This window comes from Drosophila mauritiana, chromosome 3R, assembly GCF_004382145.1.
Source record: "Drosophila mauritiana strain mau12 chromosome 3R, ASM438214v1, whole genome shotgun sequence".
In the NCBI taxonomy this organism is placed as follows: domain Eukaryota; kingdom Metazoa; phylum Arthropoda; class Insecta; order Diptera; family Drosophilidae; genus Drosophila; species Drosophila mauritiana.
The window spans coordinates 19,656,074-19,675,561 of record NC_046670.1 but is presented as its reverse complement, the minus strand read 5'-3'; the positions used below and the strand labels follow the sequence as shown (position 1 = coordinate 19,675,561).

General features: G+C 48.9%; 4 protein-coding genes across 9 annotated transcripts; 3 read left to right on the top strand and 1 right to left on the bottom strand.

Annotated features, from left to right (window-relative positions):
- Positions 1-121: 121 nt before the first annotated feature.
- LOC117142788 (protein winged eye) lies at positions 122-10,339 on the top strand. Of its 6 annotated transcripts, none has more exons than XM_033306983.1 (11): positions 122-1,196; positions 1,258-1,404; positions 3,861-3,995; positions 4,142-4,258; positions 4,558-6,655; positions 6,715-7,285; positions 7,349-7,607; positions 7,798-8,396; positions 8,726-8,905; positions 8,984-9,145; positions 9,217-10,339. In XM_033306983.1, exons 1-11 carry the CDS (start codon positions 755-757, stop codon positions 9,487-9,489), a joined length of 4,983 nt encoding a protein of 1,660 aa, XP_033162874.1. In that variant the 5' UTR covers positions 122-754; the 3' UTR covers positions 9,490-10,339. The 6 variants fall into 6 exon arrangements, with proteins under 6 accessions (XP_033162874.1, XP_033162872.1, XP_033162873.1 ...); XM_033306981.1 differs by having other exon boundaries at positions 4,525-6,655; XM_033306982.1 differs by having other exon boundaries at positions 4,522-6,655; positions 7,825-8,396.
- Positions 10,340-10,432: 93 nt separating this feature from the next.
- LOC117145468 (GPI ethanolamine phosphate transferase 1) lies at positions 10,433-13,435 on the top strand. Its single transcript, XM_033311141.1, has 2 exons — positions 10,433-11,261; positions 11,319-13,435. Exons 1-2 carry the CDS (start codon positions 10,490-10,492, stop codon positions 13,307-13,309), a joined length of 2,763 nt encoding a protein of 920 aa, XP_033167032.1. The 5' UTR covers positions 10,433-10,489; the 3' UTR covers positions 13,310-13,435.
- A 288-nt stretch (positions 13,436-13,723) lies between these two features.
- LOC117145298 lies at positions 13,724-16,878 on the top strand. Its single transcript, XM_033310890.1, has 10 exons — positions 13,724-14,154; positions 14,209-14,409; positions 14,464-14,730; positions 14,793-15,141; positions 15,204-15,389; positions 15,448-15,617; positions 15,679-15,826; positions 15,883-16,124; positions 16,177-16,651; positions 16,716-16,878. Exons 1-10 carry the CDS (start codon positions 14,011-14,013, stop codon positions 16,850-16,852), a joined length of 2,319 nt encoding a protein of 772 aa, XP_033166781.1. The 5' UTR covers positions 13,724-14,010; the 3' UTR covers positions 16,853-16,878.
- Positions 16,857-19,192, bottom strand: LOC117145297. Its single transcript, XM_033310889.1, has 6 exons — positions 18,926-19,192; positions 18,182-18,302; positions 17,616-17,954; positions 17,356-17,556; positions 17,184-17,297; positions 16,857-17,113 (listed from the first exon to the last, which is right to left on the bottom strand). Exons 2-6 carry the CDS (start codon positions 18,293-18,295, stop codon positions 16,994-16,996), a joined length of 888 nt encoding a protein of 295 aa, XP_033166780.1. The 5' UTR covers positions 18,296-18,302; positions 18,926-19,192; the 3' UTR covers positions 16,857-16,993.
- Between the last annotated feature and the right edge of the window lie 296 nt (positions 19,193-19,488).

Sequence of the window (19,488 nt, the reverse complement as noted above, 5' to 3'; positions counted from 1 at the left end):
GCGCTCTGAGTTTTATCGATAGCAGATATGCCGTTGGCCAAACCAGTCCTGGTAAAATTGCCTAACGCCTGCTGGTGAATCATCGACAATGCAGCAATAAAATCGAATAGTCGCTGTTATGTCTCTGTTAACCTAACATAGTTCGCTGCTTCTTTTTTTGTCCGTCCCGTGGACTTTTCTCCAGAGGATTTTGATTCCAATTCGCAAAAGAAAAACACAAATAAGCAACAGATCGTGTGTTGGCCAATAGCTCTGCAGCCAGTGCTAGATATTTACTTGGAAGAACCGCGCAAAAACGCAACAACGCAGCAGGAAAGTCGCGCCTCCGCCTCCCCACCAAAAAAAAAAAACACAAAAAAAAAGAAAAGATCTCGGATCGCACAGGGTTTTATTTTGGGCAACCGCAGTTGGACTGGTGGGTGCTTTGGTTCCCTCGACCTGTGGATAGTGCCCAGTGGCGTCGCGTCGCTTTGGATTATGTCATTTGTTTACGGGGAATTGCCGCAGGCCCAGTAGCCAATGTTGCATCCGAAAGAGGCAGCGAAAACCTGTAAAAATGTAGACTGTGTGCGTGTGTGTGTGGGCCAGTGCTAGTGTGTGTCCGTGTGCAGTGTGTGTCCCCGTGTGTTTGTGTGTGCAGATAATGGACGTTTAGTTTTTGGTCGAATCCGCAAGATATATAGTGAAATAGATATAGCCGAGAGATCCCAGGGAGCGGTAGCCATACATATATGTGCACAGCCACCGCTACCCGATGGCCACGTTTAATCCTGGCGCCAGCAGCAGTGCCGCCGACGTTCTGAGCGCCACCACAGCAACGGCTACTTTTCTGGTGCCCACCACTGCGGCAGTATCGCATCCTGGTGCCCATACCGCCCAGCTGCAGTTGGACCAATTCGGAGGCTTCTCGGCGGCGACGGCCACTCCCCTGCAGCACCATCACCATCAGCAGACCAACTCGTCATACACCTTTGTGCAGATCAAGAGGGAACCCTGCCAGGTGTCCGAGATTAGCTCGAACAATTGCCACCAGCAACAGCAGCAACATCACCAACACCACCACCAGGTGCAGCATCAGGGCCTGTCCTCCGCCTCGATGACCGCCTCCTCCAAGACCATGTCCTCCTCCACACTGACCACTCTCGTCAAAATAGAGGCTCCCTCGCCAAAGGTATCGGAATTGGAAAAGTCCTCAGGTAGGTGACACCCAGCCACTGGTCAAGAGCACTCCTCATCGGTTAATTACGATTCCATCAGGCAACTCCGTTCCCATTGGCATCGCCGTGGCTAGGAAACGCCCGCAGGAAGCTCTGGTGCCGGCTATCAACACCCCCGCTACTCTGCCGCTGCAGCCACCACTCAACAAGGACTTGAACTGCTTCGGCATACGCGTCGCTGACCTCGGTGAGTGCCAAGCTACACAGAGAGAAATGTAGCACCATCTCAAGGAAATATTAAGTTCTCAGTGATATTCAAAGGGGATGTATCTTAAAGATACCATTAGATTATTCTAGATGCTGTTTTCTATTTAAAATGATATGTAAATTTGAGGCAATCGCTGTCTTGGTAATACATTTTTTCCATCCGTGTACCTTCTGGGCATCTAATTCAATTGAGTCACCAGATTTGAGCGCCCCTAATGAACGGCGCGTCCCAAGGGACAACGTTATATGAAGCTTATGATGCCAGGACGTGGACGTCGTTCAATTATGCCACTAATAAGATTGCCAACAAACGTTCAGCGCTGTGCGGAATTCCATCAGTAAGCAATGGCCAAGGGTGTCGTCTCCGCCGTAAACAACCCGCTGGAGTTTAGAGGGCAGGAATCATATGATGGCCGCCTGTTGTGCGGCTGTCGTTGTTGTGACAGCCACCGAATCGACTGGATTCGACTCAAAACAGCTCTTCCCCATATCCATCCTCCCTTGCGGGCAGGAGGAAACCCGGTGGTAAATCATACGAACTTCTAAAGCGGAAGTGAAACGAAAGTGAAACACATTGCGATTTGAGAAGGGAGGCTTTGCGTCGACTTGGCTCTGGTCGACTTGAAATTGCTCTTTAGATATGTTTATATCGTTTTGGGGGTGTGTTCTGTCGCCGAAGCCAGTCGAATTTCATTTTCCGGATTATTTTTAAAGCCTGCTAATGGTGAAATAATCAACCATGCCAACCATGACATGGACACTTTACGATCATGGAAGGGTTTCTGTTTCATATCAATCTATTTACAAAATAGTACCATATGGGCCATAGCCTTAATCAAATGCAAGAGTACAGGAAACTTTGTACTTGGTTTTAATCACTACATGGATGTAGTGATGTCATGTTATTCCTTTAAAGAACTCAAATTGATAACGTCTATAAATGGTTGGAGCGATATGATGGCAGGGAATTGAAACATTGCACTTAACCATGTTGAATATATAAGTTGTATTGCTTTGACTTTACAAAGTTTCATTTTTACCTGGAATTGTTATTTAGTCACTTATTATTATCAGCTGATAAAATTGAAATAACAAGCTGCTTTTTGCGGGGGTTTTTATTTTTACATATTCATTAAACTAAAAGTTCAACGCTGCTATTAAAATCCAATGCTAAAACAGCTTGATTGCGTTTCGGAAATTTTGTTTTTATATATCTATTCTGGGTATTTCCCAGAAGTTCTCTTTTAGTAAGAAACTTTGACGAAACAGCTTCTACTCGATGGGGGGTGTTTATATTCATGCATCAAATACTTTTTCCTTTTAGATTTTTAGGATGACTTCAATAAATACATATTTGAGCGGGTTCTAGTGCTTTCGAGTGCCGAAAAAACCCTTATAAAGTAGGCGCATTACTCATGGTTCGGCAATGAGCAGAGTATCGAGGGCTTCGGCTTAGTTAGAACGCTCCAGTGGAGCTGAAGCCAAAGTTCCAGTTGCGTGGGCGCCAGGCAGAGGAACATCAGAGCGGGAATCCAAAGACAGATTACTCATGGACCCATGGTGCTCGGGTGGGTTGTTCTTTCAGACTTCTCGACAAGGTAGCGGCGGTGGCTGTTGCTAGAAGGAGTCTGGAATCTGTGTGTGTGTGTGGGGAACCAGGAACAAGTAAGGCATCACCTATAAGGGATGCTTGAGCTGGATGCTCGAATGCATGAGTGGATCTCCGGGGATGGGAAACTAAAGGGGAACTGGGTAACAAACCGGGCGAATCATCCTCCAGGACACAGGACCTAGCAACATGACACGCCGAATTGGATTCGGTAGACGACCATATGGCAGAGTCTTCCTAACGTGCCGCTGGTTATTATTTTTTTCCTTTCCTTGCCACAAGTCACATGCTATTTATAAACGTTTGCCTGGGTAGATTCTCGGTCCGAAACAAATCACTTGTCAAAAGATGTAGCTCTAATTGCGTTTGCGGAGATGGGACACTGTCGAATACTTGTCATTCATTTCGATTCCAGGGCGGTGGTGGGTTTCCCAATTCAGAAACCATAATGTAATCCAATTACAGGGCATCACGTACGTTTTAATCGAATTTTTGTAGAAATTATCCAGGCACAGTGTCGGCGGGGGTGGGTTATTCGAAACGATTGGGATGTGTGATAGTTGCCTGGTTGGCGTGGTGGTGGGCGGTTGGGTGGTTCGGGCGCACGCGGTCACCAAATGCATAGTTCAAGGACACTGCAATATTTCACGTATACATACACATCTTCGCTTACAACTAAAGTTACACGGCAGGCCCGAAACTTTATTAAACAAACGAACGCCAAGCGAAGAGGTTGGCATATCTCTTCCCAGAATTCCATTTGGGATTCAATGGTAAAGGGAAAAAAGCGCCAAAATTGAACGAATCCTTTTGCTTTTCGCTTTCAGGTGCCACCAGTTGCGGCAATTTGTACTTTACGGGCAACGGCGACCTGATGACCACCGGCACAGCCACCGCCGAGGAACTGGCTCTGAGTGCAGCGGGTGTGAACCGGGCACCCTCCACCTTCTGGCAGTATCCAAGTGAGTTGTCCACGTTCAGAGCATGCTACAAGTAGATCCCCGGCAGAAATGAAAAAGAAAAACAAGAAGAACAATCAGTGCTCACCGTCACACTCTGTCTCCACCTCTCTATTTTGGTTCTCTCTCTTTTCCGTTGCGTTTTGTAGATGCATTACCCATTGAATCAGTGATTTCCATGTCGCCCGCCACGGTGGGCCTGCAGTACTCGCGGGAGGCCAGTCGCGGACAGGTGGTGCTGCTGCCGGCCGGCCCAACAGCGCTCGGTAAGTGAGCCGGGATGATCGGCGACGATCTCCGCCATTCGCACTCCGCATGCCAGCACACCGGGACACCTACCTACCTAGGTGTTCTCGGTTAATTTGATTTCGAAACTCGATTCGCCAAAACAAAACTAATTCATGCTTTTAAACTGCGCTTCTCTCCCACCGCCACTCCCCCGACAACTCCAAACTCCAAAACTTCAAACTCCAAAACACCCGAACTTGAAACTCCGACCTAACTGAATCGCTACCACGACCATGCACAGCAGGCATATCAAATTTTCCCCTCTTAACGCCCACAGATCCGTTCCAGCAGGCAGCGGCTGCGGCGGCCTTCGTCTGGCCTTCGGCCTACATCCCACAGGCTCCGGCTCCTGGTGGTCATTCCGCTGCTGCAGCCGCCGCAGCTGCTTCGCTGCAGCCGACGCCCAACTTGTCCAGTTTGCCCAACTTCATCTTCCCCTCGATGGGCGGCCACCAGGCGCTGAGCACAACGCCGTCGTACGCGTCCACCCTGCAGCTGTATCTGGCCGCTGCGGCCACTGCGACGGGCAGCTCGACGATGTGCCAGCACAGCAATCAGCAGACCAGCACCACAACCACCAATTCCACCATTAATCTGAGCCTGGCCGCTGGTTCGGGGGTCACGCAAAGCGGAAATGCGGCTAGCAGCTTAAGCTCCAGCAGTAGTCTCAGCGCGAGTAGCTCCCGTTTCCTCAGCCTGGCCACTGGTCAGCCTGGAATTCCGTCACTCCTCTCCTTGCCGCCGCCGACAGGTATGAAGGAGGAGTACCCGATGCCACTGGCATTGCCGCCCCTTGTGCCGCTCGAGGCGGCGCGGGATAAGGAGCAGGCGTTGAACCTGATGCGTCTGCCCACGCCGCCCACCTCGGCCACCATGGAGCCGTCTTCCCTAGGCCATGCAACGCCCCACCATCTCTTCCAGTCGGGTGCCATGGCTACGCCCACGCCAGCATTGCTCAACCTATCGATGCATGGCAACGGTGGAGAGCTGCCTGCTGCCACGCCTCTGCCTGCGGTCAGTGATGAAGCGGCACTGAACTACAAGCTGCATGCACCGTTGACGCCGCAAACACCGCCTCGCCTGGCAGAGATTCCTGTGTCGGGATCGACTCAGCTCTTGCCGCAAATGCAGGATGTCAATATACAGACGGATACGCCCGTTTGCAGTGAAGACGAGAGCTTCCCGGGCTCAGCAAAGCCGCAGGATCCTGCTGCAGAAGCATTTCCGCCTCCGACCCTTGTCCAGCCGCTGGAACTAACGAAGCCCAGTGAAGCCAGCCATACCCAGCCGACCGAGTGCCATACCCAGACCGAACCCAGTGACATACCCAGTGCCAGCCAGGAGGAGTCGGCGGAGCAGACTCCCCCGGAACCCATAGAAACGATGTCGCAAGCCACGCAGGCAGATCAAACGGCGCCCGAGGACCTGACCGGTTTGGAGCTGCTCTCGAACATAAGCACCAATAGCAAGCCACTGGTGCGAGTAAAACAAGAGCCGGTGGAGCACATAGAGCAGCCACCGCCACAGCCGCAGCCTGTGAATATAATGCCCTCAGAGCCTACGCTGCCTACGCCGCCTTTGCTGGAAATGGAGCCCACTTCAGCACCCGAACCACTTGGAGGTCTCAAGCTGCTGTGTGCACTGGCTGAGCAACGCATTCAGGAGGAGGTGGTGCAGGGCAGCAGTCTGTTTGCCACGCCGTCGTCGCGAACGCCCACTCCCACGTCGCTGGCTCTGGGAACGACAGCTGCGACGCCGCCCGTTTTCGAGGCCAAGTCCTGTTATGCCTTTGGGCAATCGCAGGGTTCCGTCTTCCCCTCCTCAACATCCTCCTTTCAGATGCCATTAAGCTCGCCCGGGTTCCCCTCGATGCAGGGCATCGAGCTGCCATCCACGTCGGCTGGCGCCGTTGCCGAACTGACTCCTGTGAAGCGCAAAAAGCACAAACATTCCAAGTCCTCAGGCAGCGACAGCCGCAAGTCGGCGCGTTGCAGTAAGAAAAGCAAGAAGAAGCGCCGCCACAGCAGCAGCCGCCAGCAGTTCTCCGCTCCAGCGGAGGAGGATCTGGACCTGCAGGACGATCAGCTGCAGTCGGAGCTGCGCAGTGCCCTCCACGCCCTTGATCCCAGTTACGCGCAGCGCTTTGGTCAGGAGGTGTTTAGCATCATGGACAATAGTATGCGTATGCGACTGGCGGACATAACGCGGCAGTATCGCAAGAAGAAACGGAAGCTGGATGAGATTTCCAAGCACAAAAAGAAGAAGAAGTGTTCCAAGCAGCAGCTCCAACTGCAACAACAGCAGGCATCGCAACAGGCGGTGCAGCCACCTTCAGCTCTGCAACAGCCACAGATGACGCTGTCCAGTGTCCTGGGGTAAGTGGTCTACTCCAAAGTCATGTTACCCTTAACCTAATACTATTTGTATTTTTCAGAACTTCATCCCCGCTGCGCGATTACAAGTTCCCAAAGTTTTCGAGCAGTAACCTTCAGGCGTCGAGTTTTTTGCGATTCCCGGACAAGACGCACTCCTTCCCCCCACCGCCGTCCCTACAGCAATCCCAACCGGAGCCCAGTCCCTTGCCCAATAGCAGCTCACCGAGTACCTCGTCGTTCGTCCGCCTGGAACCCAGCGCATTGGACGCGGCCGTTGCCATTGCACCAACTACCTCTGCGACTTCCACCTCCGGCTCACCGTCCACCAAGCAGGTGGCTTCTGCTGTGCGGAAGCAGCGAAAGATGAAGGCGAGCACCGTCGGCGCCGCTGGAGAGCAGACAGCGGCCACGGAGGCAAAGCGGCGGGTTAGCGCCATTGACCGCGAACTTCAGCTGACCAGCGAGCACCTGTATCGCGATGAGACGCGTGTCCTCACGGACATGGGTGGTCTTTTCTATGCGGGTGTGATGAAGCCACTGCGTCCGCCAGATGTGTATTCCATCACATTGGACGGCGAGCGTGGCAACAAGTCGCATGTAATGTCGCGCGAGGATATACTCAAGGATACGGTGAGTGAATACTTGATTCTTAAGCAACTGATACAAGCATATTCATGATTATAATCTTTAAAGATCCTGGAGGTAGCTCCGAAGAGCGTGGAGAGTGTCCCAGTAGGCACGCGGCTGTGCGCCTACTGGAGTCAGCAGTACCGATGCCTTTATCCTGGACGTGCCATCGACTCCGAGCAAGTCATCGATGGAGCTGCCAGCAGCGCTACGAATGGGGCTACAACAGCGCCGGATTTCGTCAGCGTAGAGTTCGACGATGGCGACAGCGGCAGGATCCGCTTGCAGAACATCCGTATGCTCCTCAGCGATTATCCCATAGCAGGTGTGTGTTAACTTCGCACTTTCGTGGGTGTCAAGCAGTAAGCCCGGCACCATCTGTGCCCGTGGACACGACAGGCTTACTCCCCAACCCTCTATCCAAACATTAGTTTCTTGTGTACGTGCCTCCTTATTTACTACTTTGTTATTTTCGTTCCTTCTGCCCGACAATCCCATTTAACCCATTGGAACAGAGTACAACGATAATCCCCTCTACTCAGTAGGCAAGCAGAAGCGAAGCGCTCTGCGCGGGGGTGAAAGTGGACCTGGCGGAATCACTCAGGACCACTTAAGCGTGCCCGGCTGCGAGGATTCGCACAGCCATCATAGCCTGGGGATGAGTAGCGATAACACCACATCGCTGGCGGCAACTATGGAGTTGTTCACGCAGCGCAGTGAGAAGAAGCGCCTGAAGAAGAGCCTCAAGAAGATGTCCAAAGCTCAAAATGGCATTAGTCCGGCCACGGCAATCAATGGTGGAGCTGATGCCGCTGCCTCGGGCGAAGGTGTCAGTGCCGAAGACGCCGCTCGTAAGCACCATAAGCACAAGAAACGCAAGAAGCACAAGAAGCATCACCGCAAGAATGGCAGCGAAGAGCAGGAGCAACAGGTAGTCCAACAGGACTACTCTGCGGCTGGGCAGGAGGCGACAGAGGCTCCTTCCACAGAGATGTCATCAGCAGCAGCGCCAACAGCGAGCCGCGTTAAGGTGGAGGTCAAAGTGAAGACAGAGCAGCTGGAGATGGAAGAGGAGGAGTCCGTATCCAATCTCATGTCAGAGATATCCGATGAGGTGAGCGCCAGCAATAACTTTTCCCCTTTTCTTTTTGAGAAACCCTTTTCTGTTTACCATTTATGCCAATTTTATTCACTTAAATTGAAACGTAAATATTTACAAAATCTGATAGCAAAAGACCCGACTTTGTAATCAGTAAATGCTAATTGGCAATAACCTTTTTTGGTGATTCCCTGTTCAGTATTTGAGTTTTGGGAATGGTAAAAATAATATTTGTATTACACAATCCGAATTATTTGATTAGAATACAATGGCAGTAGCTGTTAACTTAAAGGGTTGTCCGTCCCCTGATGAAAGGGTTGAAATAATCCCATTTTCTCTCGCAGGCCAAGGGCGACGATCTGGTCGAGCATAACAACTCCAAGGGAAGCAGCAAGATTGCGGCCTTCCTGCCGGAACGGCAGCTATGGGGTTGGTATGGTACCGCCTATCGCAAGGCGGGCGTCAAGGGACGCGCCAGAAAGCAATTTTACAAAACAATCAAAAGGGGAAAGGAGACTATCACGGTAAGTGTGCACATGCTCATATTTCAGTGCAATTATCGTATTTAATTTTGATTTTCCCTATTCGGTGCTGCATTTCAGGTCGGGGACAGTGCAGTATTTCTATCGACGGGCAGACCAGATCGACCCTATATCGGACGCATTGAGTCCATGTGGGAAACGACCACGGGCAACAAGGTGGTGCGTGTGGCGTGGTTCTATCATCCGGAGGAGACGACCGGCTGTCCAAAATTGAAATTTCCGGTAAGCAATAACATTGAATTTGCTACGGAGCGCAAAGTTATGAAGATTTTTAACTTATTTACTTTCAATAGGGTGCTCTTTTTGAATCGCCGCACGAGGATGAGAACGATGTGCAGACCATTTCGCATCGGTGTGAGGTGCTGCAGTTTGGCAGTTACTTCGAGAAGTTCGGTGCCGATTCGAAGCAATATCAATCCATATACGATAACAATGATACATATTATTTAGCCGGGCACTATAACCCAAGGTTACAAGTGCTAAAACTACAAGACGATATTCCAACTCTCGAAGAGCTGCAGGATACAAATACTACTACTACTACAGAAACTACTACCGAGGATTAAGCGAAAAGTGGATAGGCGTGGTTAGGCATAGTGCATACAGATCTATATATATACAATATATATACATTATACATATATTTTACTATACGTGAACAGATGGAGCAGATATATACCTATATGTATACAAATATTATTTCTATATATTTAAAAATGCATTACGTATTTCGTGAACTCAAAAAAGCAAACAAAAAGAACACTGGCGAGAGTAAAAACAAGAGAGAGAACAAGGAACTAAGCAAAAACTACTAAATTAATGTGTAGCTACGAGAAGCGCAAGCAATTTTAAGTTTAATTTTGTAAAAACAAAACGACAAAACAGAAAAGGCGCTTCGATGTCGACAATGTTGATTCACTTCAAGTTCACCGAAAGTTTACAAACGAAATGTGTGCTTCTACATCCCTTGGACCCTTTTGACCCTTTGGACACAACACACCCAACATAACACACCCAACATAACACAACCAACATAACACAAGCAACATTAAACCAACCAACAAACAGAGCAAACTCTTGGATCAGAAGCTATAGCTACAGGATATGGGATACACTTGTTAATTGGCGTGTATACCTACATGTTTCAGATGAAATTTAGAACATGTTTTAAAGATTTTAAGCAGGCAACATGCAGCAACTACTACTATAAATGTAACAATTCAATGTGATAGCAAAACAAAACCAGATGTTGATGTGTACAGAGGAGAGAATAAGTATAGATGATAAATAAGAGATCAAGCAGAATGTGTGTGTTGAATATTTACAGTTTGTTTTATTCAAGATGAACAGCAACGTATAAAATCAAACCTATCTTTAATTACATCAATAAACTTGCCGGATATATTGAAATCGCTGCCTTTACTTGAATTTTTAATTTGGTCTTTTCGGAAATTCAAAACTCCCATTTTAGTTCACGTTCCAGACAATCCTGGAAATTTAATTCAAATAATTACATTCATACATTTGTACACTGAGAACAGTTTACACATTCGTCACTCTGCAAACATGTGGAGTGTTCAGGCCTTGGTGGTGCATCTGCTGCTGCTCGGTTCCATCCTGAGCATCTACTTCCAATCGACCATCTTGTCGGATCTCGAACCGCTGAGCACGCTGCGTGAATTGGGCTTGGAACCGCCGGCGGATCGTTTGGTGGTGTTCGTGGTCGATGGACTGAGGGCGCAATCCATTTTGGCGGACCACTGCAGTGCAGTTCCTGACCTTCGGGAGCTGTTCGTTGACCAGGCATTAGTTGGTATCTCGCGGGCGTGTCCACCGACTGTAACTCGACCGGGACACATCGCCATCTTTGGCGGTTTCAACGAAGATCCTGCTGCAACGCTCACTAACTTTGCCTGGAATCCGTCCACGTTTGATACGGTTTTCAATAGGAGCAGGAACGCCATCGGTTGGATGCAGGACGAGGTTGCCAAGGTCTTCACTCACCTGCCCACCGGCGGAGGTCCACTGCGTTTCGAAACCTTCGCGAGATCGGACATTTCGGATAGGCTCAGGTTGGATCAGTGGACTTTTGACAAGGTCCGCAGCTTTCTGACCAATGAACAAAATGTACAGCCATTGCGGGATGCAACCTCGGTGGTCTTTTTTGTGTATCTGGCCGATATCGACCTTGCCGAGCACGCCCACATGCCCAACAGCCTGAATTTCCGGGAAAAACTTAACTCTACCCAACGTGGCATTCGGCAGACCTATGAACTCTTCGAAAGCGTTTTCAATGACAGTCGCACTGCTTACCTGATGACGGCGGATTATGGGATGAGTGAGTTGAGTTCATTCATCAGTTCACCATTACCCATGAATCCCCCGTATATTTTAGGTCTGCACGGTGGCGGCGGAGATCGCGAGGTGAAAACCCCTTTCATCCTCTGGGGTGCTGGTGTTAAGCGCAGGGCTCCCGATCCCGGCCAGAACTTCACTGCCAGTGAGAATGGGACCGTACTGCCATTGTACCAGCTGGAACAGATTCAGCTGGCACCCCTTATGTCCGCCCTAATTGGTCTACCACCGCCAATGAACAACATGGCTCTGATGCCACTCGGATTCCTGAACACCAGCGTTCAGTACGAGCTGCAGGTTCTCCACCTGAACGCGATGCAGTTGCTGGCGCAGGCCAGGATTCTGATAAAGCGACATGAGGACGGTATTCTTTATCTGTTGCTGCCCAAATTTGAAAGTCTGGGCTCGGCAGAGATAGAAAACTATCCGCAGATAATTAAGTATCTGGTGGCCAAGGAACAGTACGAGGAGGCACTAAAGGTGAGTCATAAAATGGCCAAGTTAGCTCAGGAATGCATGGAGTACTACCATGGGTACTATCACCTGCCCCTGCTGGTGGCCACCACTGCCTCCTACCTGGTGTGGTTTTACCTTCTGCTGGTGCGACTTACACGGGAGTCCAACCATCCGAAATCGGAGCGTAATGGCTACCTAACATGGACCACTTTGATGATGTGCTTGGGAGGATTGGTGCTCCTGGAGCTAATGATATTGCAGAGGGTGCCCGACTTGACGGCCTTCTATCTGCTTTTGCCCTTCGGAATCCTCATATTGGCTCTGGCTGAACGTCCCTGTCAGGATAAGGGGTTAATGTGCCAGTTCCCAGTCCTTCACCTGGTTGGAATCGTTGCGCCCGGTGTTCTCTTGATCTTAATGGCCTTCCACAACAGTCACATCGGACTCCTCTACTTGCCGATAGTATGCCTCAACAATCGCAGAGCCTTCTTCAGACCCTCCTTGAAGTTAATTTTCTGGCTTGCTCTTGTCTTCCTGCTGAGTGGAATCCTGGTGGTCAAACAGAGCGCAGGCCTGCACTTCATTAGCGACACCATTGGAGTTTACATTGGAAACAGCCATGTGGTCTACTTCAGCATGATCTTATCCATCATTCGTCCTCTGATCCTGGGGCATCAGCACTCCACACGAGCTTGGATCGTCAATATGGCCGCTCTACTGGTTACAGCCTACGGAATCTATCAGTGGGATGCGGGTCAGCCAGTCTGCACCTATGTTTATGCTGCATGTTGGTCATACCTTCTCTTCGCCTTTCTATCAATCCCATATAGTGGAACAAAGAATCTAAAGCGACGCTTGGAACTGATAATCTTCAATATGCTGACGGTGCACATAATGCTGACCACTTCAATCGGTTCGTTCTTTGTTCAGATCATGGTCACGGAGTTTGTGCTCGGACTGGAGCTCTACGAGGAGAGCTTCAGTTACGGAAATCTTAAAGATGCGATTACAAACCAGCAGGAGAACCAAGGATTAGAGGTGTCTCGAAATGAAATTCCTATGAATCCGCTAGAGCACGTAAGGCAATCCTATCGCTATGCTGCACTGATACTCCTGACCTTCTACGTATCCTTTTTTGGAACTGGCCACTGGTTCTTCAACTTTACATTCAAACCCATGACATCGCGACTTTTCTTGCCACAATTCCATCTGCACATGCTAGTGGCCTTCATCCTGCTAAAGGTATTCATTCCATCAATCATTGTCATATCGAGCATATACGCCCTGGTATCCTTTGGCCGAAGGAATGCCCGGTCTATCTTCATCTGCCTGTTCCTGATGAACGACGTCATGAGCTTGTACTTCTGCTACTTTGTGATCAATCGAGGTTCCTGGGAGAAGGTGCGAGAATCGTTAGATCGCCTCCTGGTGTCCCACGTCTTTATCATTCTGCTGCTTGTGTGCTCCTGGATAGCCAAGGGTTTCCTGGCCAACACTAACAAGGACAAACCTCTACCCAGAGCACAAGTCCAGGTTGTTAATAATGCTAACTTAGCTCAGGACAGTCACGCTTAAATCAGTTCGGATTATGTGCCAAAATATCAATCTGCATTTCTTTTAGCTGAATTATGCAGCTCCTGTATCAATAATAAACCTAAAACTTCACAATAAACTAATATTTTTATACCAGTATACATTATATTTAAGCATGTATTTGAAGTTCACTGTGGATCTACCGATATTACGTATACGACTAGTGGGTTATCATCTAACTTTCACCCATACAAGTTGTGATGAAGTTCGCGAGGCAAAACTGACTACTGAGCCGTTTCTGGTTATGACATCGCTAGACAGGCATTTGTTTTGGGGTTTCCCCACCCGACCCCATAACCCATTTGCATAAGGAGCAGCCCGACGAATGCGTGTCTGTCGATGATGTTCAATGGGCACACATGGGTGCCACGACTTGGGTGCCTCAGCCCCCCAATGTCCGTGAATATTCCGTACCCTTTCCGGGTCTCCACCCGCTGTCAGATGCGTGCGTTGCCTGGCTGCGGGGGTCACGAGACTCGCCATCGATCCAACAGAAGGAAAATTTGCATTCCAAAGGCTTGGGAGATAGGAAAGAAGCGGGTTGGCGAGTGTGCGGATGCGTGCCTGGAAGACACAATAATTAAAAAGCGATTTGTCTAGAACCAGGTGAATTTAGGGAGCCACTGGGTAGTGGGTAGGGGGCTTGGCGTGGTTCCGCCTCCGGCGGACAGGCCCCACCGAAAATGAGCACCACCCCGAAGTGGTACTGCCGCAACAAATCCCAGCCGATGCACACGTTCGCGGAAATCGGCAAATTGGGCCTGGAGCTGCGTCGGATTACTAAGCGGATTGTGATCGATGTCAACTCGGCGATTTTCAGTGAACATGTAAGTGGCTTGGAGTTCTTGTTTAAATTGTTAGCCCATAAGCTGCCTTCGAAGGACACCATTTTGGAGGAGTGCGAGCGGGTGGTGGAGCAGTACTGGAACCTCAAGGATGAGACCAAAAATGCTGACTTCCAATCGCTATCCAAGAAGATCAAGCGAAGTCCCTACAATCAGCTGCTGATGAAGAAGTTCCATTTGATAATGGATCTCAATGACCGACGTTTTTGCCAGCTCACCTTTGTGCTGAAGCGAACGGTGGGTATTTGAATCCATTATCCCGGATGCGGAATGATCTTGAATCCCCTTTAGTTGAGCTTCCTGCTCCGCAAGGCCATGCAATCGGAGATGTGGCTGAATTGGGCTTTGCACATCACTCAGTTGTACAACAAGTGCCGCAAGGTGGAGAAGCCACTGGTTCCAGTCGAGGTGGATAAGCCACCGGGTGACGAAGAGCTGGAGGAGGAGCCCAAGTTAAGTGGCAAGAGGAAGGAGGAGATGCCCGCCAATGTGTGCAGCAATATGTATCCTGCTCTGCTCCTGGCGCTCAAATCCATTGACTTTGGCTACGTTTTGCAGGTTCAAGTTGTTAGATAACCTATGACCTTCTCCTTTTTAAAGAGCGTTTTTTTTCGGTATAGTTGGTGGCTCAGACTCGGGTGGAGCAGAATGCCCTGGATTTGGTTTTTGGACTCTTCAACATGGGCGAGCAGGATGCCTGGCGGGAGCAGCAGAATCTGGAGTCCACCTCCTCCAGCCTGGAGATACTGCGCACCCTGAACATATCCTTCGCCGCCGGCGATTACCAACCGTATTGCGATTCCGCCCAGGATTACAAGTCCATGCAAATGCAGATGGCGGAGGAGAGTCTCCAGGATCAGGATCGCCAGAGTCTGCGCTGCAAGCACACGGAGAGCTTTCTGCAGAAGGAGCGCGTGTTTATTGCCCAACTGATAGCCAAGGCCACGGAAATTAGTCCAACCATTTTCGGTGAGTTCCTAGGCATTTCAATTTCAATGAGGTGTAAACAGGTCATATGTGCATCCTGATAGATAATGGCAAAAAAGGTCCTGTGGATATGAATGCTTACATTGTGAAGGGCTTGCGACTGCTCTGGTCGTATGTAGGGATTATCTTGGATCACATACTGCTCTGGTGGATAGATAATCCCGTGTCCTGCTATCGCTTAACCCATATCGATTCCATACGCAGCTGGCTCTATCATCAGAGTGTTAATGGTCAGTAAATTATATTATAAATATGTTCATCAATAAGAATATCCAATATTTCATATAGATATTCCCGAACCCGTCTTTTCAACACTCCGTGGAATTGGTGAGATCCTTACAGGATTCGTTTGCAACAACATTTGGGATCAACTCTTCCGTCTCACCCTAATATCTTCCAACAATACCAATCGTTTGGTGGATGTGGTAGCTGAGCAATATCGCGATTGCCCAAAGAATGTGATATATATATGCACATACTTTTATATATTCCATCATCCAAAGCATTTCATTCTTTCAGGAATTTGGTACTCCAACCGGCACCGTCTGGATCAGTATATTCGCCAACCTCGTCAACCTGAGCAACCAATATTTCTCCAATCTGGAGGCGCACAATAACTCCAGCCTGCTGCCGGTGGCTGAACAGATACCCATACTCCATAGGCTGGGTAAGATTGGCATAGGTTCTGCACCACAGACACACAATATATCGATTCACTTGCAGACCATTCGGTGCATTCCATGCGCCTCTGGGTCACCGAGCAGGCGAAGCTCCTTTGCTGCGAGTGGAAAATGGACCGCTTCTTCCAGATTCTGGAGCACGATGTCAAGCTGTGCCTGAATGTCTTCATTACCTTCCAACTGCCCAAACTCACTGCCGACCTGAGCGACATACTGATGCTGGTTTGCGTTGCCCTGCGCACCAAGCTCATCGCCGAGGTCAACGCCAACATAGACAAGCTAAAGGTGACTTATTCGCACGCTAGTAGTGAGTCGATACTAATTCCTAATCCCTCAGAAAACCACCGACGAGTGTGTTCAGATACTTTCCGCAGTTTGCCGAGTCCTCAGCCTGGCCAACTTTACGCTCTGTTTTCCGGCCGCCAGTTTCTGGCAACGCGAGGTGTACAACAACGATGAGAAGAGCCTCTATGTGGGCTACGTGCTGGACGAGATCTATCTGCCCACCATACGTGCCACCAAGGACATTGTCATACTCAAGCTGATCCTGAAGCTGATTTGTGAGGCCTGGCTGGACTTTATCTACCAGAAACGCATCCGCTTCAGTGTGAACGGAGCGGTTCGCTTGCTCAACGATTTCGACGATGTGCGTGAGTGGATCCTGGCCTGCAGTTTGTTGGATGAGGAGCAGCTGGATAAGCTGAGCAACCACGAGGTGCTGCGCATGTGCAAGGGTGTGGGCAAGATTCTGCTCCGAAAGCCGGAGGATGTGATCTCCATCACCCAGTCACCCAAATACGACAAGAAGGCGCGTAAGTTGTGGTTGAATATCTATGTGGATCCTTGTTGGTAAGGATTTTTCCGGTCTTCTTGTAGAGGATGCCTCTGCCCAGGACACTCAGCTGCCCTCGGAGATGTTCGTCTCCAATCAGAAGCACTGGCTGCAACTGAGAGCCAGTGGAGGCAATGGATTTCCGTTCCTGAAACTCTGCTGCGGCGATATTGGCATGTAGATGACCTCGTCAGGGGGTACAAATGTTTATTGAGCCGCTAAAATGCTTTACAAAAGTGAGGGTCTAGAATATATTATATATATATATATTAGAAAAAGGGCAACTATGGTTATGGTTTTTCTCTTATGTGGAAATCTCCCTTTAGGCGGGCACCTTGCGACTAATGATCTTTATCAGCTCATCCACGCGCTCGCTCTTGCCGGCGAATTGTTTTGGATGCGGTCCAATCATTTGAATGATCATCGGCACGTCTTGCGAGACCTGAAAAATAGCAAAATATTCGAATATTTGACAGCTGTCAATTTGGGCTATCCCGAATATAGGTCAATACCTCGAGGAATCGGACGAGGGCCTTCAGGGTGCGGAAGATCTGGTCTTCGTTGGGACTGCTCTGGAAGAACTGAAGAATGGCCATGGCCAGCTCCACGGCAATATCGTCGAATACCTGCAGATATATATATCTTGTATCTACGATATTTTCTAACACCTTGCATGCCACATACCACAGTCTTCACTTCCTTAATAGCAATGTTGTACAGGATCATGCTGCCAATGTTTTTCAGCTGCGGGCAATTGGATAGGATGCAGTGGACGGCCACCTTGGTGGTCACTCGTATGTTGGAGATGGTCTGACCATTGTACTCCCACTCCGAAATGTACAACAGCCATTCGGAGGGACCCAGGTTCTCAAACAGATTGCACATCTGAAACATATTGAATATATAACAAACTGCTTTTTCCATTATCCCATTGAGGAACCTACAAACATGGCCCAGGCCTGCTGCTCCTCGGGCGTCTGCTTGTCAATGTCCTGGGCGTAGTTCATCAGTGTGTGATCCCTTCGATCCTGGTGCAGAATGATGATCACATCGTCTTTGAGCGCCGCATAGGCCAGCGTGCGGATCAGGTGTATCCGTGTGTCCGGCGAGAAGGCCTGATTGTCGCGCAGGACGCGCTGTACGAAGATCAGAAAGTTGTCGCCCAGCGCCCAGGAGCCATCGTCCTCGATCAGATACTGATGGAGCTCCTCCATGGCCACCTCCTCCTCCTTGTAGATCTTGCCATCGAGCAGTTTCACTAGGCTCTCTAGCTCAGTCTTTATCTGTGGCGAGGCAAGTGGAAAGGATAAGATATATGATGCATTTAGGGATGATTCGCCACTAGATAATATAAGTCACAGATTTACTGCAGTTTTCAAAAGTGCATCTAATTGTTTACAAACAAATCGGATAGTTTGTAATACATCTTTGTTGGAGAATATTCTAGTTCTGGGAACTAGATCTAGGATCTAGGGATCTAGGAAGCTGTATTCCTACTCCTTGGACTTACATCGATGTCTTTGAGGACCAGCGCCGGTTCGCGTGGTACTTCCTTCTCCTCCGTGGACTTGGAGCGCTCCTTGCCGTTCTGGGACTGCTGTTGTTGGGCTGCGGGCTCTGACATCGCTGGTCTATTAATAGCCGGATGAGGAAATTATAATAATCAAATAAATTGTGTACTCAAAAATAACTGAATATGCATTCGCATGGGACCACAACAAACTTTCGCTGCGCAAGAGCCATAAAATTGCAAGGATTTTCACTTTTTATGCGATATTATTTTTTACGATCCGCTTGCGATAATGTTGTAATTTTCAGCACAAATTGCCGATCAGGCGTGCTGAAATGTTTACAATTTCGGCAGCAGAAATATGCGAGGAATTTGATGTTTCATATAAACAAAGAGGCGGAAAAGCATTTAGCTTAATTAACAGCAGAGAAGCGCTGGGAAATGAAATGGGAAAAGGAAAGGCGGTTGCCGGCGACACAATTGGGTAGGGGAAACGTTGTCAAACCGAAGTGTGACAGTAAAACTGAGGAAAACTCAAAATAGCCGCGGTATTTTTAGTTTTTTACTTTACGTAGACAAAAACAAGGTACAGAAGATTCTCAACTGGCAACACGAAATTGCATGCAATGTGATATAAACGATTTTTTCCGGCCTCAACCGACAGAAAGTGGTCTTTATATTCAAATAAAAAGTTGAGATATTCCCAATTAATATGCATAATTTATAGATTTCCATATTACTCACATGCTATTTTAGTAGAAGTGACACAGAAATTCCAACACTTTCGACACCAAATCGTGGGAAAGTCGCGAAGAAAACACAATTCAAAACTCAACTAGGGCACAAATGTTAACAGTTGTTTATTCAAAATCCCGAAGATGAATATATGGTTATTTATTTTCCAGATCATGCAACTTTTGTAGAACTTTTCATTGAATTCCGGAGATCGAGTAGCACGCGAACCGTTTTGGCAGAGAGTCGCCTCGAAATTGCCTCTGTTTGTTCGGAAAAGTTCCGTGGAAGTGTGAGGAAAAGTTTCGGAAAATGCACACTCAAGCGCGTAGGAGCGATCTGTGAGTGTGTTCTTTCGGATATATCCGATCGGATCGGTTCTTTATAAATAGATACAAACGCCTCAGTTCGCTCGCGAGCGAATCGTGGCCAATGCAGCTGCACTGGAAGAAATTTGTGGGAAATGCGTGGGATTTTCGCCCACTTTAAGCCTGCCCAGTTGCGCTTCAAATTGAATTTGCAGTGGTTTTTATTACACTCGGCAAGGGCAAGGACCATCCTTCACACGTCAATGC